Raw genomic sequence first — 21,704 nt, 5'->3', positions numbered from 1 at the left:
TATTACTAATTTATTACTCTTAGAGCCAGTTGTCTCATCTTTTGGTAAATTTTATCTTGAGTAAGCAGCAAGATTACCCAATCACATGCGCGATTATCAGATTTACCTTATAGGTAAAATTTACTAAAAGGTGGAATAATCGGCCCTTAATCACTTAAATTTTAACTGGTACGCGAATTTCCATAAACACCGAGGATCTTTAATAGTATCTGCTCGTCGATGTCGGGATCACAAGTGTAATGTAACAGCCAATGTGAAGCGTTGATTTTAAAATGCAAAACAAACTTGCGATCAGCTTGCAACTAACGTAAAACCGCCCTTATAGCAAAAATGCACACTAGAATTATCTAGGCGCAATTCCTGAATCCCTGAATGCAGCCCATCGTATGTCGATAATGACAATCGACCGAAGATAGCCGAATATTACCGAAGACTCTCGAGTGTTTCCACCAAGAGTCGATCAATCGACAAAAGTCGCAACTGTCGCCATTGTCGCCAACTATCGCTGATGGAAGATTGGATTCGTAATGGCGCGCGTGTAAAATTTGCGCTACATGCGTATCGAGCATATCTGGTGTAACAGATCAGTCGTTTGACATAAGTGGCATAAGTGCGTTTGTCGTGTAACTATCTGTCCCAGACGCAAGTCATCGAGTTCGTTGTCAACGGCGACTGGCGACATCGGCAATTCGCCAATTCGCCAATTCCGTGGGTTCATCTCTCCCGTGTCTTCGTCCCCGTCGAGTAGCTCGCCGCGCCGCAGCTATGCAGGCTCAACAGCAACCGCAACAGCAGCAGGGTCACCAGCAGATAGCGGGCACGAGTGTGATATTGAAGATGAACGAGATTCAGCAGCTGTCGACTGTCGGTACGTTGACACCTTTCGAAAAATCTACGTTGCATTTCTGCCCTTGCCTAAAAGGGTTTTAACCTGTACTCTTGTCCCGATTTCCCGACTCGTCCTTTACACTCGTTTGCTCTTTACTCTTTACTCTTTATTCTTTTCTATGGCTGCGAAGAATATAAAAGCTCCATATATGCTGCACCAGCATTTTCTACGTATTAATCGTCTCATCGTAACTTTTATTATTTTATTTTATGTTTTTCCCTCTTCCGGAGCTTCAATGTCTGCTTCATTTTCAGTACAGCTAATCGCGCAGTATAACCTGTCTAACAAGGTGCAGTTGAAGGAGATAAATGTATATGTATATGCATGTAACACATGAGCGTGTGCATCAGGCGAGCAAGCAAGGATGTATGTGTGTATACTGTCGTCTACAAGCTATCTTACTTATGATCTTATTAATGATATTATTAATTGTCAAGATTAGCGTTTGTGTAAACTCATACTTTAATTATCAGTGCAACTAAATTTTAAATTAATATCTTTTATCAAAATCACTTTCTTACATTAAATTAAAGAGAAAATATGAAGAATTCTATTTTTACCGCCAAAACTGATTTTTGCAAAAAGTTGTTTTAGCTGCTTATAATTCAGAAATTGAAACTATTGAGATCTTGATATCTTTGAAAGAAATATAGTTTTCAAGTAAATCAATAAATGTATCATTAAAATGAAAACCGAGATATATATATATATATTTTTTTCCCTAATTATAATTGTATAACATATATATGCCTACATTGCATGCCGAAAAAATATAAGGGAAAGTGCAAGTAAAATGAGCTATTAAATATTGGGGACAGTTAAAAAAATTTTTTTTTCATTATTTTAAATATTATATAACTGTACGTCTATTACTAATATTTATAGGATAAGTGTGTAAGGTTTATTATTATTTGGTCAAAGAGAATTTGATGGAATTTGAACAAAATTAGTATTGGTATTTCGCGCAAGTACTGTGAAAAATTACATGTGAATATCATCATATTGGACAGAAACATCTGTGCTTTCAAACTCGATGTCTTGATCTGAATAGCTTTGTTAATAAAAATAAATGTAACTCACAAGGTACATCATATTATATTACTCTGATATTTTGCATTTGTTGAATGCAATAGCACAGTCACGTTGTATATGTTATTGTAGTTTATTTTCCAAAAAAAAAAAAAAAAAATTAAATGCATTAAAGTAGAATTAAAAAAATTGAAAATCTCACGAGTTAAATAATATATTTAATGCATTCGAATCTAAGACAAGTACATTCCAAAGTTTTTTTTGAAATATAAAAATAGCATTTTGAGATAAGATTTACATTCATCTATCGTATTGTAACGAGATATTCAGGCACAAAAATAATAACAATGTCTCTATAAGATTTTTGATCCTAATAGCGATTCTGTTCAAATTTGATTGATCAAATTATCTTTTATATATATATGTACATTTTATGGGATAAAAAAGCAGAAGAAAAATTTTTTTTTTTCCAGTTCTAGTAAATATATTTTTATTTTGACAGAACGTCAGCAATGTATTTAGCAAAGTATTTTCTTCTTGGTTTTTTCATAAATTCACCGGCATCGACATCGCGTCGTCGGTAAGCTTTACTATCCCTCCTTCTGTAGCGGATACCCCTCCTCGCTTCTTCCCCTTTTGTTGAACGCGACAATGGAATATTCCACTGGGTACCTATTCCATCTGCCTTCTACACTGAGAGAGGGGAGATCTCCCTTCTCTCTCTCCTTCCTTTTTCGTTGCGATAGCCTCTCCTGCCTTGGTCTCCCAGAACAGGAACGTATATATCGATTGGTAGTAATGACGATATCAACTCATTTCCAAATGAAGTTAAAATTTGTATCTTGCAATTTCAGTTCAAATTTCAAGGAAGAGAAATCATTACTTATCTTAAGTGGTAGCTTTGTTGTCATATTTTTATCTACAAGAAAATAATGTTGCGTACAATGATATACTTCCAAGATGATATGTTTTGAAGGAAATCTTTTATGAGGGCGAGATCTTGTTTCAGATGAAATCTTACGGAAGGTTATTTTTATTGTGAAGAATAATTCTTTTTTTTTATATATATTATTTTATAAATTATTTTATAAATTAATTTCTCTCTTTTCACAAAAATATCGTAGAGGGCAGGGATGGTCACATTTAATGAATTTTAATTTTTGTAAATTTATTCAATTAAGTTGCAACTAATTTTATAGCTTTAAATCAGTTATATAACGGTCAGTACGTTAAGTTTGAAATTATCAACAATTCTTTCTTTAAAGCGTGAAGTGAGAAGATAGCGTAGCTGTAGAGAAAAATGAATGTTGTGAAACAAATAACATATTGAAGACATATATTCGAATCACACGATATGCGAATACATACACTCCTGACAAGTCCTTTCCTCTCGCTGCGCCGCCCGCTTCTCCGTTCTTTTCGTTCAAATCTGACGCGTCAGTCGGCTTAGTCCGCTATAGCATCGACCAATCCCGCTTGTCCGTTGCGCTGCCTGCGACTCCTGTGGAGTTAGTGGAGTAGTGAGTACTATATGGACAGGAAGGGTAGTCAGGGAGGGTAGAGGGTGAAATTAGACAGAGCGAAGCTCGAGGTAAAACCGTAAAAGCGTAAGCGAGCGGAGGAGAAATTACGAATTTATTATTGCCGGAGTGTTGAAAGATTTGTTGGGCTAAAGCGCGCGTGAGCAAAGAAGAAAGTTGCTCGACTTACATCTCTGCTGTCGAAGATGAGCGTGCACGTTGCGGAGAAAAAGGGCAGCGCGCTCAAGGGCTCCAATGGCATGATCGCGACTATAGACAATGAGAACGGTGACCGGCAGAATGGACAAAACATTATGGTATTCGCGCAGGATTCCCAGGGCAAGGAGCTCATCACCCTAACCGATAATCAAACCATCAGTGTGACTATAGATACTTATTGTTCGTACACTTCCTGAATATTGCTTTGTCCCCAAAAACCGGTTAATTCGATTTAAATTTGCAGATATAATATAAATCCGTTCAACGTTAATTTAATTAGATTATTCATACTCGGTCATTTTTATGACCGTGTGATATTTTGTAAAAATGGAAGGAGAGATCATCATTCTCCAAATATAAATTTACCTTTATCTCTTAACTTTAGTCTTACGTTTGACTGAGTATTCATGGAACGTTCTTGAAATGTTCTCTTACATAAAACCAGATACATCTTTCAATGCTATAGTATCTTTACAGCGAAATGCTTATTGAGAGACAACGAAAGCATATTCTATATTTATTGTTAGATTCTGTGATATTATAAATAAAATGAATGAAATATAGGAAGGATGACGATGGACGACTTTCGGGGAAATGTCTTTCTTTTTTCTAAAGTCAAATATTAATCAAATATCTTGAGTATCGTCTTACTTTTTCTTTCAGGGTTGCTAGAACTTGCTCATAGGGAATACCAGGCGGGAGATTATGAGAACGCTGAAAGACATTGCATGCAGTTATGGCGACAAGAGTCAAACAACACTGGTGTTCTTCTTTTACTTTCCTCCATACATTTCCAATGTAGGAGATTAGAAAAGTAAGAATCATCTCTCTTATCATATATTCAGTTTTTAATTGTTATACTTTTCCATCGTGTATATATCTTGACACAAAAACACAATACAACTCACATATACAACCATATATAAAATCATAATTTTGCACATTTCAGATCTGCACATTACAGCAGCTTAGCGATAAAGCAAAATCCATTATTGGCGGAGGCATATAGCAATTTGGGGAATGTATATAAAGAGCGCGGACAGTTACCGGAGGCACTGGAAAATTATCGTCACGCTGTGAGGCTAAAACCTGACTTCATCGATGGTTACATCAACCTGGCCGCGGCACTTGTGGCAGCTGGTGACATGGAACAAGCCGTTCAAGCCTATGTCACTGCTCTACAATACAATCCCGTGAGAAAATCGACATTACAAATATATTCCAGTTTAGCTATTGTTTAAACACAAATTTGGAACGGTTTTTTTTGTTCTATCTACAGCTCTTTGAAGCATCAAAAGACAAAGTTTGACAAGATAAAATCAAGCTTTATTCCTTGTATGGCGGAGCTATTACATTAATATGATTTATTTAATTAATATACTTTGTAAATTCAGAAATGCGAAATTTATTCATTTAGCCAACCAATGTTTTTCATTTCATAATATTTGTTTTATTTTGAATGTGAGGTATAAGTTATGCGGAAATAATTTACATATTTTGCCTGTTTCAGGATCTTTATTGCGTGCGGAGTGATCTTGGTAATCTTTTGAAAGCATTAGCAAGACTTGATGAAGCCAAGGTATGTTTTGGAATCATTTCCACTAGCTAATAAATTAATCCAACGTGTTATACGCACATGTTCGCGAGCGTCTTTACTTCGATCAAGCTATAGACGACGGAACCATCGAGTAAGGGATAGCAGGACTTGATTCCTTGAATTATTAAATTGCCACACAGTGTTTTAACTTTGAAAGGATACTTGCTTTATCCTATCTTGAAAATTACATTACCTTTCGTAAATCTTTTGTTCTAATTAGCAGGCAATGTTCTGCCATCCTTGAGTCTTTATTGACATTTCTTGACGAGGTACAAACGCATCGCGCGTATGTGCACGAGCTGCAGCGCTTAGTTCTCCACGAAATGAGCGGACTGAATAAGAATATTCGTTAGCACGAGAAGCTTTCAGTCTTTGCCAGGCAATTTGCAAGCGCGGTGCACGATCTTTTATTGTTAAAGTTTATAGATTGAGCCGCAAGTATCGAATCTTCAATAGTTATTTTCTATGGAATAAACATGTGAGAAATGTTGAGTGCATAATCGCGAGCTCTATAACAGATTGAAGATCGTGTACATTCTTTCACCTGTAACATCGAAAAAACCGCGTTTTATGTTGTGAGCAGAATTTAATTTTTCTGAGCGACATTAAACGATGGTTTTTTTTAATGTATAAAACCCTAAACAGTATAATAACTTCTAGACGTATTCCAATCTGAATGCTTTGTAGAAATTTATGAATTTTTCTTTGTTGAAAATATTTATTACGTTACATCAAAACGATTGGAGACTTGATTGGATATTCTAAGAAAGGAGGAAAAATACGAATTTTAAGTTTTTTTTTAAATAATTCTATTTTCTTTTTTTTAACACTTGTTACAATGTAATATTTTAAAAGATTTCCTAGTCAAGAAAAAAAAAAGAAATATCTTATAGTGTTTAGGGGATTATTATCAAAGTAACTGAAGAGAATATTCTTTCTAGCGTTGCGCGTTTTGCAGCAACACCAAGTGCGTTTTGACTATTTTGAGGATTTGTAATGTTGCCACAAATTATAAATTATTTGCCAGTTCCATCTAAGTGGATTTTAACTCCACTAAATCAATATTGATGGTTCTAGCAGCGCGCGAATATGAGCTGATTTTATCTCTTGTTTTGAATATGTATGTTTTGAATGTGCGACTGATTGTTATTACAGCGCACACGCGTTATCACGTGCGTGCTTAATCAACATTTTCATGTGATGACAGAAAAAGAGAGCGAGAGAATCTATAGTGTGTACGATAATATTGGCGCGAGATCACTTGACCAGTTATTTAAATTAAATGAGAAATTATTATACCGTGTTAAATTCACAACGCGATAACATTTCGTCACAGCGACTTTTGACTCTTTAAGTTCATGAACAGATTGTAATAAAAACAGTATCAAAACTCTATCATAAAGCTACTACTTCCGAGTAATATCAATACAAATAATAAAAGAGATATGAAATCGTTAATTTATCATTAATCGGTCAAGTGATCTATTTTGCAGCGCGGCGCGGCATTGATCAAGTGAGGGTGTACTTATAAATGTACTTGTTTAGTTATGTGTGTGTATACATATATAAATTTTTTTTTATTTTTTGATTGCTTCTGGAAAATAGTGTTTTCGATGTACGATTAACAAATATGATTTATAGATATGCCCTTATTCGATCCTGAAAATGAGCAAAGCAAATGAGGAAAGCTTCCCGTTACGCTTCCCGCGAATTCCTGAGAACTAGCTAGTACGCTCGTTCGTTTCTGGTCTAGCTCTTCAGCCAACTACCTGCATCGATGAAACAACATAATGCGACTCTTTCGCATTGTTTGTTTTCCAATTGTTTGTTTAGAGTCTGGTGATTGATAGAATGAATATAATAGAATGTTTATTATAAAAAAGAAAGAAATGCAGTCCGTATATTCCGCGATTGTGAGAGACAAGAAATAGCAGCAGTTGACTGATGAGTTTGGCGAAGCGTGTCTTTCACAGGCACGTGAATTATCAACTCGTTTGTGTACACGATAAACAGAGAGTAGAGAAAAAAGAGATGATAAAACATAAAAGACAAAGATTGAGGCGAAGAGTAATCAGTGAAGAGACATTAACGCAGCTGTCTTATTGTTGTGGATGGGATGATCAACTCTAGGAGGGGATGTGCAGGAGCAATGTGAGATTGGTCGGTTACCGTGCCGTTCCTTCATCAAAGGGTGAATCTGAATCTGGTTATTCAGTAACACACTGTCTCTCGGTCTAAGTTTATTATGAGAGCTTGCAAGCGGTACCTACTGAGTCAACCTACCGAAGGGTACACTGCAGGTAAAGTAATTCCCAAGGCCGGTCTCTAAAAACCTTCCAGTTTCTCTCAACTCGTCTTATGTCTCTCAACAAAAAAGTCAAAAGTCCCTCATCGTCCTATCCTGTTGGATATCGCAAAATTATTTTACAAAAAAAAAGAGATAATCGATACGTTAATTATTTTTAGATTTGCACGTAACATTCATTATTAGTATTATGCAAGTGTGCTTGTTTATTTCGCTTAAATAAATTTTTAGATTTTATATAAGCAAAACTTCTAAATTTTTAAAATATTTTCATACAAGATTTGATATTATTCTGTATGACACTATTATATCCCAGAGAGATTTATCGTTTGTCCTACAACAACGTTACATTCGATACATTCAATAATAATTACTCTATTATTATTATTGTCAAAGTGAAATTTTAAGACTGATGTATTGTACTTCTTTTTGCACCGATATATTAATCAATACAAATTTCTTAAATGTTTTATTATTATAATAGCAAGTACGTTGTTGCTAAATAATTTTTTCACTATATTCTCTCTCAGTAAGTTCTTTCTTCATTTAATTTAATATGAAATTTATTTATTTATCGGAAAATATAGATTGCCGTAATTGCGATCGTTCTTGGTCATTTATATTACATCGCATATTGTGTGCATATCGAGTATAAAAATTGTATATTTTCCAACTCCTTTCCTGCTTTTTTTTTTCCCCTTTTAATTCCAGGTTCCGCACCTTGCAGAGACCGGTCAACTGTAAATGCCCTCTTATTGTTTAGGTACGGATTACTCTGTTCAATATCAATGCAGCCCACCTCTCGGCACGCGCGATGATTATCCACGCTGAATCCTTAGAGTCGTCATCCTATCGTCGAAAGTCTTTACAATTATTCTTATTTAAAAATAGAAATTGTTTCTTGTCTCTTTCGAAAAAAAAGACTTTCGTTAATTGTGAGTTCAGAGACTAAGTCGACTTGATTTTAGCGTACGACTTTCAGCGTCGAGTCCACCGGACGCATTTCGGGGACTCTATGTACACCGAAAGTCGCGCGTTCCAAGATGACGACTCTAGCGCGCACCTTAATACCTTTGGTCCTGGACCTATCTGATTCCCATCCGAGAATGAATTGTTGACTATTCGCGAAGCAACCCTCGTTCATTCTGTTTCCATTCCTTGCCTTTTTCTTGCTCTTATCAATACAAGGAGGGCAAACTGCAAGATTGACAGCATTGGGTCCAAAGAAAAATAACAAAATGGGATGAATTACGAAACTTGTTAATTATTAAAAAAAAAAACATGATATGATATATAGCAAAGAAATGTTTGCGTCCAACATTATGAATTTATATACACTATTTTTACATACATACATGGCAATTTCGATATGGTATACTTTTGTTTTCAGGAAATTCATTAAATGATCGTAGTAGAAAACTTATTGGTGTGTTAATTTGCGTAATTTTGCGTAATTTTAATGTATATGGTTTCGTGCAGGTTTTACACTTCTGCAGGCATTTGGTTTGACATATAATTTTATTTCCATGGATTATATATTGTTTTCACAGATATCTGCCTGGATTTTTGCTTCCGCTGATCTTTGATTTCATGATATATTAAATTTAATTTAAATGTCCTGTGATATATACATATATTTTGTTATGACTCTTTTATTTTTTATGACTCTTCAAATTATTGCATTCACATTATACAGGATATTGGAAAATGGAAATCAGAATTCAAGATGTACTCGCTAAACTAGTGACAGTACAAATCGTTTAATCTACATTAACGTAAGATTCGTATAGAATTAAAAACAATTTTCCTTATCTTCTATTTTTTAAAATCGGTATGATCCTGAAATCTGAAAAAGTAACTATCTATCTCACAAATACAATTATTCAATCATAAAAAAATCATGGAAAGACTCTCGGGCAGCTCTAAAGACATCAAAACTGTTCAACGTTTGAAGATGGGACGAAGAGACATGGTGAGGAAAGGAAACAGAAGTGATATAGAGTGGCAAAAAAAAAGTTCTTTTTCGTTCAAGATTTTAACAACGAGAGGATGAAGGGAGAGAAAAAGAAAAATTGAAAGGAAGAGCGTGTGAAAGAGAGAGAGAGAGAAGCTGCGGCGCGGCGATGGGAGGTCGGGCATACCGCGCGGCGCGCGTCTCTTTGAGTTCGCGAATAAAATTGCTGTAAACTGCATTCTGTTTCTCTAGGCCTGCTATTTGAAGGCGATTGAGACACGGCCGGATTTTGCGGTTGCCTGGAGCAATCTTGGTTGCGTGTTCAATGCGCAAGGAGAAATATGGTTGGCGATACACCATTTCGAAAAAGCAGTTGCCTTGGATCCTAACTTTCTAGATGCTTACATCAACCTTGGGAATGTATTAAAGGAAGCTAGAATTTTTGACAGGTTTGTTTCTGTGCTTAAATTGATTACTCATCGTTCTTTTTTTTATTTCTTAAATAATATAAATTGTATAATAATGATCCTAGATAGTCAAATCTGTTAAAAACATGTTTTGCAAAGTATATTTGCTACAAATTTTTTCGGTAAATGCCAAAAGTACAGCAGAATTTATTAATATGATAGCAGTTATCTGTAAAAATTGAATTTGCCATTTAATATCACGAAATAGCCAGATCATGTCGGATATAATTGATATCACTCTGCTACAATATTTTGTTAGAATCATATATTTTACTTATATGTTAAAAAACAAGAATTGTTTTTAGTATTATTTTCAAATAATATAAGTAATATATATCAATAATGAAACTTCGATTTTATTCATTTGCAAAGTGATAATTTTTTTTCTATGCTTATACGTTTACTGTACATTTAATGTATATATATTTAATGTGTAATATATTTAATGAAAAAAACATTTGAAAATTAAGTACGACAATTTGGCATAAGTTGGCAAATCGAACTTACAGTATAAAAGTTTATTTATCAATTCACTTGTCGCGGTAATTTAAATGACTTTTACATTTGTGAAGAAAATGATAGACGAAGAAATATTATACGCACAGTGTTGATCAACCAACGTCTTGAAATTCTCATTGTCGTTGGTTTTAAAGTCTGTGCGAGATTGAAAATGGCTTTAGTTATTCCATTGATGTATCGCATAAAATCACCAATGGCTAGTCGAAAGTCACACAATTTATTTTATTTTCAGCAATGTTACTATCTATTGCACTCTGTATATATAATAAAATATTTCATTTGTTTTTAAAGTTTCCCAACTAAAAAATTATTGAATCATGTGCACTTAAATAAGCGTTACGGATTGACATTTGCGTTTGATGCACTTGGAAAGAGAACATAGGCGGATATGGCGCATGAGCTGTCGAGTCAGTACTGAGGATCGATATTTATGTAACATCCTTTTCAAGTTCATCGTCCTCCGTGTGCATTTGAACGAGAAATTCGAACAATTTAACATTTTTTTTTTCAAAACGCAATTAATAAATCAGAATATTTGGCGTGATTAACATCGGTGTTTGTATTAATTTAGAGAGGAGTTTAGCTATTTTATCGAGATTTTTAGTATAGTAAAATAATCTTGGTTTTAAAGATTTTACTAGAGATCCATATGTCTGCATATCATCACGTTTATATTCCTAATTCCTACATTTTTACATGTAAATAGTGATAAAATTGTTTCTTATAATACATTCCCTTTTTTAATTATACCTAGTGTCTCTTGACCTATTGATTTTCACCAAGATACGTAATCAAAGAAACAATAGAAATTTTAACATCTTTTGTAATACTTTTATTTTTTTGTCTATGCAACCGACATCATACACATACCTATCTTTAGATAGGCTTTTAATTCTCAGTTATTAGTATATTTTTGTTTTATGTATACATATATATATAATATATATATATATATATATATATATATATATATATATATATATATGTGTGTGTGTGTGTGTACACGCGACTGAGATTAAGACAATCATAATAATAAAATCAATTTTAGCGTTTTTTAAAATATTTTTTAACGTTTTTTTCTTATTGTATCTATAATAATACATATAAAAGCGAATTGAAATAAAAACATCTATAAAATTGATAGTAATTGATGGATAATAATGGATTCATTGAACGCGGTTATCTGGCTGCGATGTTTTCTCACGCATAAAGTGGGAGAAATTCGAAGACAACTATCGATTCCAAAAGCCGCTCCGCCCCCATTGGAGCCTTTTGCCTCCTCCCGTTGTGGGAGGATACGCGTGCCCGTTCAGCTTTCGTTCGCTCGCGAGTTAAACGGCTTTCCTCTGGCTGTTAGCATCTCCCGGCGTTGATCCACCTCCTAGGATCCGCACACCGAAGGATCCGTGCTTTGTGTAATTCCTGCTTTAATTCCTGCCGCCTAGACATTTATAGATCCTAAGATAGACGTGGATCCTAGATCCACGTGGATTTAAGGTTCGATCTGCGCAGTTCGTGCTTGAGTGATTTTTATTACGAGTGATTTTTATCTCTACGCTTGAATATTAGTGAATTCAAAAGCTGCATATCCAAGGATCTATACTGATATCCTCTATTTTTTAATAGTTTTAACGTATACATCGAGAATATTGATGGATCCATGAAAATTACGCTCGCACGCGCATCAAAGATATCCAAATTCGTGTAAAGCCGTTGCTTTACACAATTTCTGCAATTTAAAAGAGTTGTAGGAAATATTCAAAGAAATTAAGGTCCAAGTGAATCTAATGGATATTATCGGAAGGATTGTCTGTTTCTGTGGATCCGCAACATTTTGTGCTTTATGAAAATATGCTCCAAGCGAACTCGAAAGAAACTTTGGAAGAATCCTTACCTCCACGCACCTTGCATGAAGTCATGCTTTCAAAAATTCTTTTTCCCGAAATTCCTTAAATTCAAGATTCTTTTGCATCCCTGTCTCTAAAAATTTAATCATCCAACGTACCGCGTCGTCAAAGATCCTTCCTTCGGATCCGTGGTCTCTGGGATCCGCGGATCCAAGACAGCCGGGATGGAGAAGGAATGGACTGCCAGTGCGTGGTCGTCTATACGGTGATCTCGCCTTCGACTACTATCGCGCCCGCGCTTCGCGTTCAAATAGAAGATACTCTCACGCGACCCTCTACGTCTGGATGTGTCTCCTGGATCAGGCGCTACGTTAAAAGGTTCAGCAGATTCGTCTATAACGCTGGGAGCTGTATTAACTACTCTATAATAATTACGATCGAATCGATAGATATGATAAATAATTGTTCTTTTTAATTATAGATTGTACAGAGAAGTGATGTTCACTTAATATTGTTAAGGTCTTCTATAAGCTAAGGCCCTTTATCACCTTTATTAAGATGATCTGAAATCAACAATTGTTTTTAAATTACCAATTGTTACAGAGCTGTAGCCGCGTATCTCCGCGCGTTAAACCTTAGTCCTAACAATGCAGTCGTACATGGAAATTTGGCATGCGTTTATTATGAACAAGGGTGAGTTAATGTTTTATACTTGCAAGGGAAATTTACGAGGGGGGATTTAACATAATCTTGATAAAACAAACTACGTATTTCGAGAGAGAAAAAAAAAGTAATCGAAAATTGTGTAATTTTATAGCCTCATCGATCTGGCCATCGACACATATCGTCGTGCTATCGAACTACAACCTAATTTCCCTGATGCGTACTGCAATCTGGCGAACGCTCTCAAAGAAAAGGGACAAGTGGTTGAAGCGGAAGAATGTTACAATACCGCCCTCCGACTTTGTCCCACACACGCGGATTCTCTTAATAACTTGGTACGAAATTATGTTATTTCAAATGTATAATAATATAAATGCTAGCAGAAATAATTAAATAAGTTTATAATGAAATGATTTCTTTAGGCCAACATAAAACGCGAGCAAGGCTACATTGAGGAGGCAACTCGCTTATATCTTAAAGCCCTGGAAGTATTTCCCGAGTTTGCGGCCGCCCACAGCAATCTCGCCTCTGTCTTGCAGCAGCAGGGCAAACTGAATGAGGCATTAATGCATTATAAGGAGGCAATTCGCATACAGCCGACCTTTGCCGATGCTTATTCAAATATGGGAAACACTCTGAAAGAGATGCAAGATATACAAGGCGCTCTACAATGCTACACTCGGGCTATCCAAATCAATCCGGCCTTTGCTGACGCTCATTCCAATTTGGCATCGATCCACAAAGATTCCGGCAACATTCCCGAAGCGATTCAGTCATACAGAACAGCGTTGAAGTTGAAGCCAGACTTTCCAGATGCCTATTGCAACTTGGCGCACTGTTTGCAAATAGTGTGCGATTGGACTGATTACGAAGCCAGGATGAAGAAGTTGGTGTCTATTGTTGCTGAACAACTAGATAAAAATAGACTACCTAGCGTGCATCCACATCATTCCATGCTTTATCCTTTATCTCACGAGTTTCGGAAAGCTATTGCTGCTCGACATGCTAACCTTTGCATAGAGAAAGTAAGTCCGCTTATTTTTATTCAGAGTAAATCTTTTTTTATACCAATTAATATACTTTATTGAAAATGATTATTATTCAATTCCGTTTACGGCTCTGTAAATATTTTCACTATCGATAATTATTATGTATGAATAAATCTGTACATTGCAGATCCATGTTCTTCACAAACAACCATATAAATATCCGCGTACAATTGGCACACGATTGAAAATTGGATATGTTTCGTCGGACTTTGGTAATCATCCGACCAGTCACTTGATGCAATCGATACCTGGCTTACACGAACGTGAGAAAGTCGAGATCTTCTGTTACGCGCTTAGCGCAGATGATGGCACAACCTTTCGTGCGAAGATAGCGCGAGAGACAGAGCATTTTATCGATCTCTCTCAAATTCCATGCAATGGTAAAGCTGCCGACCGCATTAATGCCGATGGCGTCCATATTCTGGTGAACATGAACGGCTATACGAAAGGCGCGAGAAACGAGATCTTCGCTTTGCGACCAGCTCCGATCCAAGTCATGTGGCTGGGTTATCCTGGTACGTCTGGCGCAAGTTTCATGGACTATCTCATTACGGACGAGGTCACTTCGCCGTTGGAGCTCGCCAGTCAATACAGCGAGAAACTCGCCTATATGCCACACACTTATTTCATCGGCGATCATAAGTACGTAAATTTAGTTTTTATTTATTTTATTGAATTCTTTTAATATATGATAAAGATTCTATAAAGAACAAATAGCTGCATTCTTGTAAAATCTTATTCTACAAAAAATTGTATAGCTTGGCCCTTTAACAAAATTACACTTATTTACTTTTAGGCAAATGTTTCCTCATCTGAAGGAACGTTTAATCTTAACGGACAAATTGAATCACAAAGGCAAAGTAGCTGACAACGTTGCGGTAATTAATGCCACGGATCTCTCTCCGATGATCGAGAATACTCTGATAAAGGAGATTCGCGAGGTAGTTGTGCCAGACAAAAAGCAACCCGTTGAAATTTCACTCAAAGTTGCCGAATTACCGACTACTACTCCGATTGAAACGATGATTGCTTCTGGTCAGTGTCAAATGTCTGTGAATGGCGTCGTTGTGCAAAACGGTATGGCCACCACACAGGTGAACAACAAAACTGCTACAGGCGAGGAGGTGCCTCAGAATATTGTAATTACAACCAGGCAACAGTACGGCTTGCCGGAGGATGCCGTAGTTTATTGCAACTTTAATCAGTTGTATAAGATCGATCCACTTACTCTTCACATGTGGGCACACGTAAGTAACAACAAAATAATTTTGTAAATTTAAATTCCACATCAAATTGTCTATACCGCTTGATTTTAGATATTGAAACACGTACCAAATTCCGTGTTGTGGTTGCTACGTTTTCCGGCGGTCGGCGAACCTAATCTTCAAGCAACGGCGCAACAATTGGGTCTGGCGCCCGGCAGAATTCTGTTCAGCAATGTTGCTGCTAAAGAAGAACATGTGAGACGAGGCCAATTGGCCGACGTATGTTTAGACACACCACTTTGCAATGGACACACAACCAGTATGGATGTTTTGTGGACTGGAACGCCGGTAGTTACGCTTCCGGGAGAAACTCTAGCCTCTCGTGTCGCAGCTAGTCAATTAAACACTCTTGGCTGTCCTGAACTAGTAGCGCGAACACGGCAGGAATATCAAGATATCGCTGTTAGATTGGGTACCGATAGAGAATAGTAAGTATGTTCACATTTGTGACGTGCCTCTTCAAGATATTGTATAGTTTTTTTTTTAGAACATATTTTTTTTATTTAACATACATAAAATTAATTTAATAAATTTAAAATTCAATAAAGAATAACGGTTCAAAACGATTTTAACATCTGTACAAAATTTATATAGTCGATAAAAATAGTTACATAATAACTTGAGTGATTCATAGCTCTCTATATTATATTATTTAATTTATCTAATAAACTCATTTCTTTGTGCCAGCTTGAAAGCAATAAGGGCTAAAGTTTGGAAGGCTCGATCAGAAAGCCCACTATTTAACTGCAAGCTGTACGCCATGGGCATGGAGATGTTGTACACAAAGATGTGGGAGCGTTACGCGCATGGAGAAAATCCTGATCATGTTTCAGCCCTTGATAAGAACGACAATCAAAAGTCATCAAGCATTTCTTCTTAAGATATTTGACGATTACTTGAGCTTCAATTTTGCGATTAACGATTTCTCTTCCCCGAAAATTTTAGCATTTGCAATTATGATTAATATATCTATATTCTCATCGTATATAAATTTCGTATCTCTGCTGAAACTATTTTGTATGATAAATTCACGGAGCTTAAACTAGACAGTAGATATTAATGTATACATTTACACAAGATTTCTTACGATTCTCGCGCTCTATACTTTTTTTAAAAATGATTTTCTTAATAACATTTGCGCGTTCGATAAAAATCGGTTGAATCGTATTTCGTAAAAAATTGACAAAATTATGGAAAAGCAATTTGAATTCACACATGTACGAAATTTTTAAAAAACTGTTAAAAACAGTAATAATAGCAAATATTAATGAATATTCTTGTCTGTAGAAAAAAAATATTTCCAATATCTTATTTTTTATCTATGTTCTTCTGCAAAACGTATCTGAATAAAATATTATCAGTGGATTTATTGAATTATCAAAAATTATTTAAAAAAATTTTAAATTTGAGATTTAATGACTTCTCAAAAATTTTAGAGAATTGTAACAAAAATTGACAATTTTGAAAATTAGGCATCAAGAACTTTAAAACAAGTTAATATGCAAAATTTTCTTTTTAATTTACAAATTTACCACAAATTGTACTATTATAAACTGCAATCGAAATCCACTATTGTACATTTTGTTTATATTATTGCAATTCACATAAATATGAACGTGCTATCTATCGAGATATCTATCCTCGCTTTCTGTAGGTGACCCTTTAACGCAGAGATGTGATTTGTTGAAGAACACAAGAATACTTAACAAAGATTAGGCTTAATAGAGTTTCCTAAACTTCACCATATCGTTCCACTATCGCAAAAGATATAAAGGGATAAAGGCTGCAGGGTTTGTTCTTTGAAATTTAGAGAAATCCTGAAAGATAAAAAGCCGAAAGAAAAGATCGAAAAATGCCAAAGATTTGCAAAATCTTATTAAATTTCAATAAACCAAGAATTGTATAAAGGATCCAATATATATGTAATTTAAACAAGGAATCAGAAATCTTTAATTCAAAACGTTTTTTTTAATCGAGATTTCAAAGACGTACAAGTTATCAAGTTAATTAAGATCGTAGAGGTAAAAAAATCGGAAAAATTTGTAGAAGAAAGAGGAAGAGGAAGGAGAGAGAGAAAGAAAGAGAGAGAATGCCAAAAATGAATCTAAAAAACTATAAATCTAGAAATTTTGAATGCAAAGACTGAATATCGAAATAATTTGTTTAGTAATTGATCACGTATGACTTCTATTTTCATAAAATGGTAATGTTAAAAAGCTTTACAAAAATTTTTTTTATTTGATGTCTAATGTCAGTACAATCAAGTTTTTGTAAGAATAAAAGTATACACGATACAATTGTTGAAATCATTTCGATATTCATTTATTGTAGTTAACGGTTTACCATCTTCAATATTGGGATTCTCCAAACATTTGAAAAATGAGGTATTACTTATCGGCTACGGACAGCGTAACATAACTGTATTATATCAAACGACTAATGATAATGTTCATGTAAATATAAATAAAGGTAATTGTTAATTATTTACGTTAGTCCAATAGCTGATATTGTGCGATTTGTGGTATTGACGAAATGTGTAGAGATAAAAAATATTGGACTATAACGAATTGTTCTATGTGTAGAAAGTAAAAATGATAAATGAAACAGTCTTTTACAGTTTGTGCGTTGACATTGTACATTCTGTGATTTGGAACATTTGTGTCGATACATCAATAGCGCGATGATCTTATGGTAATCGACAGGAACGTACCTCGGAGGACAGCGAGTACTAAGGAATAATTGCGTCGTTCTTAATGTAATGATCGCTCAAGTATAACTGTATTATATTTTCAATATGCTCTGAATTTAAATATAATCCCCCCATCGTTGTATTTAATTAATTAAATAAATATGGGTTATGAGAAAAAAAATTACACAGCCAAGTGAAGTTTATCACTATTCAAGTAACAGATGACTGATTCAAGTAACAGAATCACCGAGAGTAGCATTATCAAGGAATGTATTGTATTAGCCATTGAATAATTGGCGTTTATACATGTATCAAGCAAATTGTTGGCAATATTCTAATAGTTTGTCAGCAAATTTGAAAATATTCCCGCAAATTGGCATATTAATTGTATCCATGATAAGCTCGTGCTCTGCTAGCAGCATGTTGACACAAGGTGACAGCAGATTATCAACAGAAACTAGGCAAAATCTGCCATTTCGTAGCTACTTAAATATATATGCTCGATTTCTACTACTATATTAGTTTTCAGAATATCTGTGATATTTCATTATATGAATATTACATATTCTGTTGACAAAATTTGAAAAATATGCTTTGCAAAATCTATTTTATAGATTGGCTATTTGAAATACAAACGTACATTTTTCAGTGAAACTCGTTTCATAATCTTATCTAGTACTGATTTAAAAAAGTAGCTATAAACTTTTTTTTTTTTCTAAAAGAGGTTGAAATTAAGAAATCCGTGACTTTTTGTTTAATAAAATCGTCTTTAAATAACCAATTAAATTAAAGCAAGTTAAATGTTACTTTTTTACAGAGAGAAAACCGTATTAGAATTGATTTCTTTCTATAATAATCTCGCGAATTAGATAGGTGACGCGCATATTAACCGTACGATCGCAGATCGCATTTCTCTATCACGTTCTATAGCATATCCGCCCACCGCGGTACGGCGTGTACCCCGTCGGGACTATCAGTATCGCTCTTGATAGTCGCTATTTGTTAAACGTCGGTTACGTGGCAGATAAAAGCATTGTAATGCGGGCATTTAGCTTTCATGACGTGCGCTTATCGCGCATTCACATGAAGTCCGTCGAATCGTTTCGCGCCTCATTGCGAGCCAATATACATGGGTATGATAAACTCAAAGAACACTCTTAAATAACGTCTTAAAATTTTGAAAATGTTTCGTGAAAAATTTCTGTAGAAAAAAAAACATTATTATAAGGTTTCTAAAATGCCTTATGACTCGATTTATAATATCGAATCGAAATATTTAAATAGATTGAAGAAATATAGATACCGAAAAAATTTGCTCATATTTATCATGCATATACAACATATATACGTATAATTCGATTTACAGAGTTGACTTACGAAGTTGAAAATGGATTTTACAAAGATTTTTTTTACAGTTACTTATTATAATCCACACATTAAGAAAGGAGTATTTAATCATTTTGTGCTATTGAATTTATAACGTAGCGATATGCGAGAAAGTTGATTTCAATGTACAAGTAATTAAGAGGAAATGATTCATATATGATTTTTCGTTTCCGACATCATGATTCAATATGGCTGCGGTGTGCAGATGAGAGACAGAGTTGAAATCTTAAATACCAAATTAAAATGACTTAAACGCTGATAATGAATCCCGAAAATGAATTACGCCTTTCCATAGATCATTCCATGTAAACGCGACATGCGTAAGTCCCTATTTTTGTTTTTGGCGCAGCAGCGGCACTGCGATCGCGTTTCATACGGCCCTTAGGCGCAGTATCGATTGCTGCCACCTTGCGAGGGTGAAACTGGGTCGCAAGTACCCTTCCCACAGGGAACAGTCGCTTGCTTTATTCCTTCCTCCCCGTGCATGTCATTTTATATCATTCTCTCGTTTCTTATCAGCTCATTGTCAAATTAATTCATGCCGTTGCCATTGCTGTTGCTTTTAATATTAATGTGTAGCTAATAATAGTCAGATATCCCAATATTAATATCCAAACGCATATACACTTCATTCATGACTATGTTCATATGTATTTTCGATGTATTCGTTTCACAGTCATTTGGTTTTTTATTCTGACGGAATTTTTTTTTTAATTTTATATGCCATTTTTGTAATTGATTATTTAGATATGAATGTCAGGGACTCGTCCCAGATCGTAAATAGACTTGAACGCGTTTATATGCATCGTACGAGTATATGTATATACGTATACTCGCACATCCCATTTACTTTACTCTCTTCTCTTTCTAACCTATGTATTTCATTCGCTCCCCTCTATAGTCTCCTCTTCCTTTTTATCTTCTCGTAGTGACAGGCGCAACAATTTTCAGAATTAACATCATGCTCAAATTAAATTGATTCATAATTACACGACAGCTGTATTTCTCGAGATTATAAAATAAGAGACGATAAATTATAAAATGTCTATGTTTAGAAATAAAATAATAAAATAAAGTAATAACGAGAATCTGTTTATGTAATAATAAGCTCTCTATCTAATTAATAAAATATATGTTTTTTTCCGAAAGAAAAACGAACCAAACTTTTTGCCTCGAACTACGCCATTGGATTTATTATTCTTGATACATTATATTGATTATATCCATATTTCGTTCTTATCTCTCTTTCATTTAGCCACAAGTTAAATTATTCATTTCTTGGAATTCTCAGTCTTCAGTGTCACATGGATAAGGCTAGTAGACTGTTAGATAGCGAGCGTTTTGCCCCTCTTCCCGGGGGTTAGTTTGCTCGCGTTTGCGTGCCTTGGAGGGTTGCTAGTGGGTGGAGGAAGGGGGGGCATCTTTGACATAAATAATCAGTAGTGGAGCACCACGGTGCCGGTCTGGTTGCCATAGCAACGGCATCGATCGAGGCCTACCAAGAGGTCGAAGCTGAGTACCCTCCTTTTTTTCTTCTTCCCCTTTGGTATCTTACTTCATAATCCTTCTCTTGCTCTCAATCCGTCCGTTGCGCTGATAGGGTCGGCTAGGCTTCTTCCGCTCTGCTTTCTTAATAATTTGCCTCAGCCGTTTCCGTTTCCTGGTTGTCTAGCCATCCGGTTATAGGGACGGCACAGAAATCTTGATAGATTTTACCAGCCGCTTTTTTCATATTACAGGAATGTTGCACATGGCGAATATCGTGTCGTAAACGTGTATTAATTATACATATATTATATAGATGTGTGATTCGTCTTTTACATATTATTTAAAAAATCGTTAGTATTTGTCGAAAATATTCTTCTAAAACAAAATAAGATTTAAAAGAATATTTTAAAACAATGTTTTTCAATATAATACCAAAAGTGTTTCAAATAAAATGTAAAAAACAAATGTTGAAGAAGGTAATACAATGTTAATAATCTAAACTAATTTGATTTAACTGATTTAGTTGACTCACTGAACTGAAATAAAGCAAAATTACATCAATATACTGTTAATAATCTACGGAAAAATACGATAAATAAATTAAATTGAGAATGTCAAAAAGAGTTGTGCTGCAAAAGATTAATGAATATTTCAACTGGAAAGTTTCTCTCGAGGTTTAAAGTGTCTGTAGCTAGAAATATTTCAGAATGAAAACTAGGTTTTGCCTAGTAACCTACTTTATTATATATATTTTCGAATACATCGAATCAATATTTGATTTCATTGGGTGTGTGTGTGTGTGTGTGTGTGTGTGTGTG

General features: G+C 34.8%; 1 protein-coding gene across 2 annotated transcripts; it reads left to right on the top strand.

The window, feature by feature from the left end:
• Nucleotides 1-519: 519 nt before the first annotated feature.
• Nucleotides 520-16,531, top strand: LOC108754340 (UDP-N-acetylglucosamine--peptide N-acetylglucosaminyltransferase 110 kDa subunit). Of its 2 annotated transcripts, none has more exons than XM_018496575.1 (12): nt 520-868; nt 4,321-4,471; nt 4,607-4,850; nt 5,168-5,236; nt 9,766-9,962; nt 12,950-13,039; nt 13,164-13,344; nt 13,432-14,034; nt 14,186-14,700; nt 14,855-15,305; nt 15,375-15,751; nt 16,011-16,531. In XM_018496575.1, the coding sequence occupies exons 1-12, from the start codon at nt 766-768 to the stop codon at nt 16,201-16,203; spliced, it is 3,174 nt and encodes a 1,057-aa protein (XP_018352077.1). In that variant the 5' UTR covers nt 520-765; the 3' UTR covers nt 16,204-16,531. The 2 variants fall into 2 exon arrangements, with proteins under 2 accessions (XP_018352077.1, XP_018352076.1); XM_018496574.1 differs by lacking the exon at nt 520-868 and adding an exon at nt 3,342-3,837.
• Nucleotides 16,532-21,704: the final 5,173 nt, after the last annotated feature.

This window comes from Trachymyrmex septentrionalis, unplaced genomic scaffold (assembly GCF_001594115.1).
Source record: "Trachymyrmex septentrionalis isolate Tsep2-gDNA-1 unplaced genomic scaffold, Tsep1.0 scaffold79, whole genome shotgun sequence".
In the NCBI taxonomy this organism is placed as follows: domain Eukaryota; kingdom Metazoa; phylum Arthropoda; class Insecta; order Hymenoptera; family Formicidae; genus Trachymyrmex; species Trachymyrmex septentrionalis.
The sequence above is the reverse complement of the archived record's forward strand: the minus strand, read 5'-3'. Positions and strand labels throughout refer to the sequence as shown.

Bases quoted from the DNA above. Each gene is read 5' to 3' on its own strand.
- LOC108754340 (XM_018496574.1), top strand. From the start codon at position 3,645: ATGAGCGTGCACGTTGCGGAGAAAAAGGGCAGCGCGCTCAAGGGCTCC. The intron at 4,472-4,606 runs GTAAGAATCATC...TGCACATTTCAG, and splicing joins CAATGTAGGAGATTAGAAAA to ATCTGCACATTACAGCAGCT. The intron at 14,701-14,854 runs GTACGTAAATTT...ATTTACTTTTAG, and splicing joins TATTTCATCGGCGATCATAA to GCAAATGTTTCCTCATCTGA.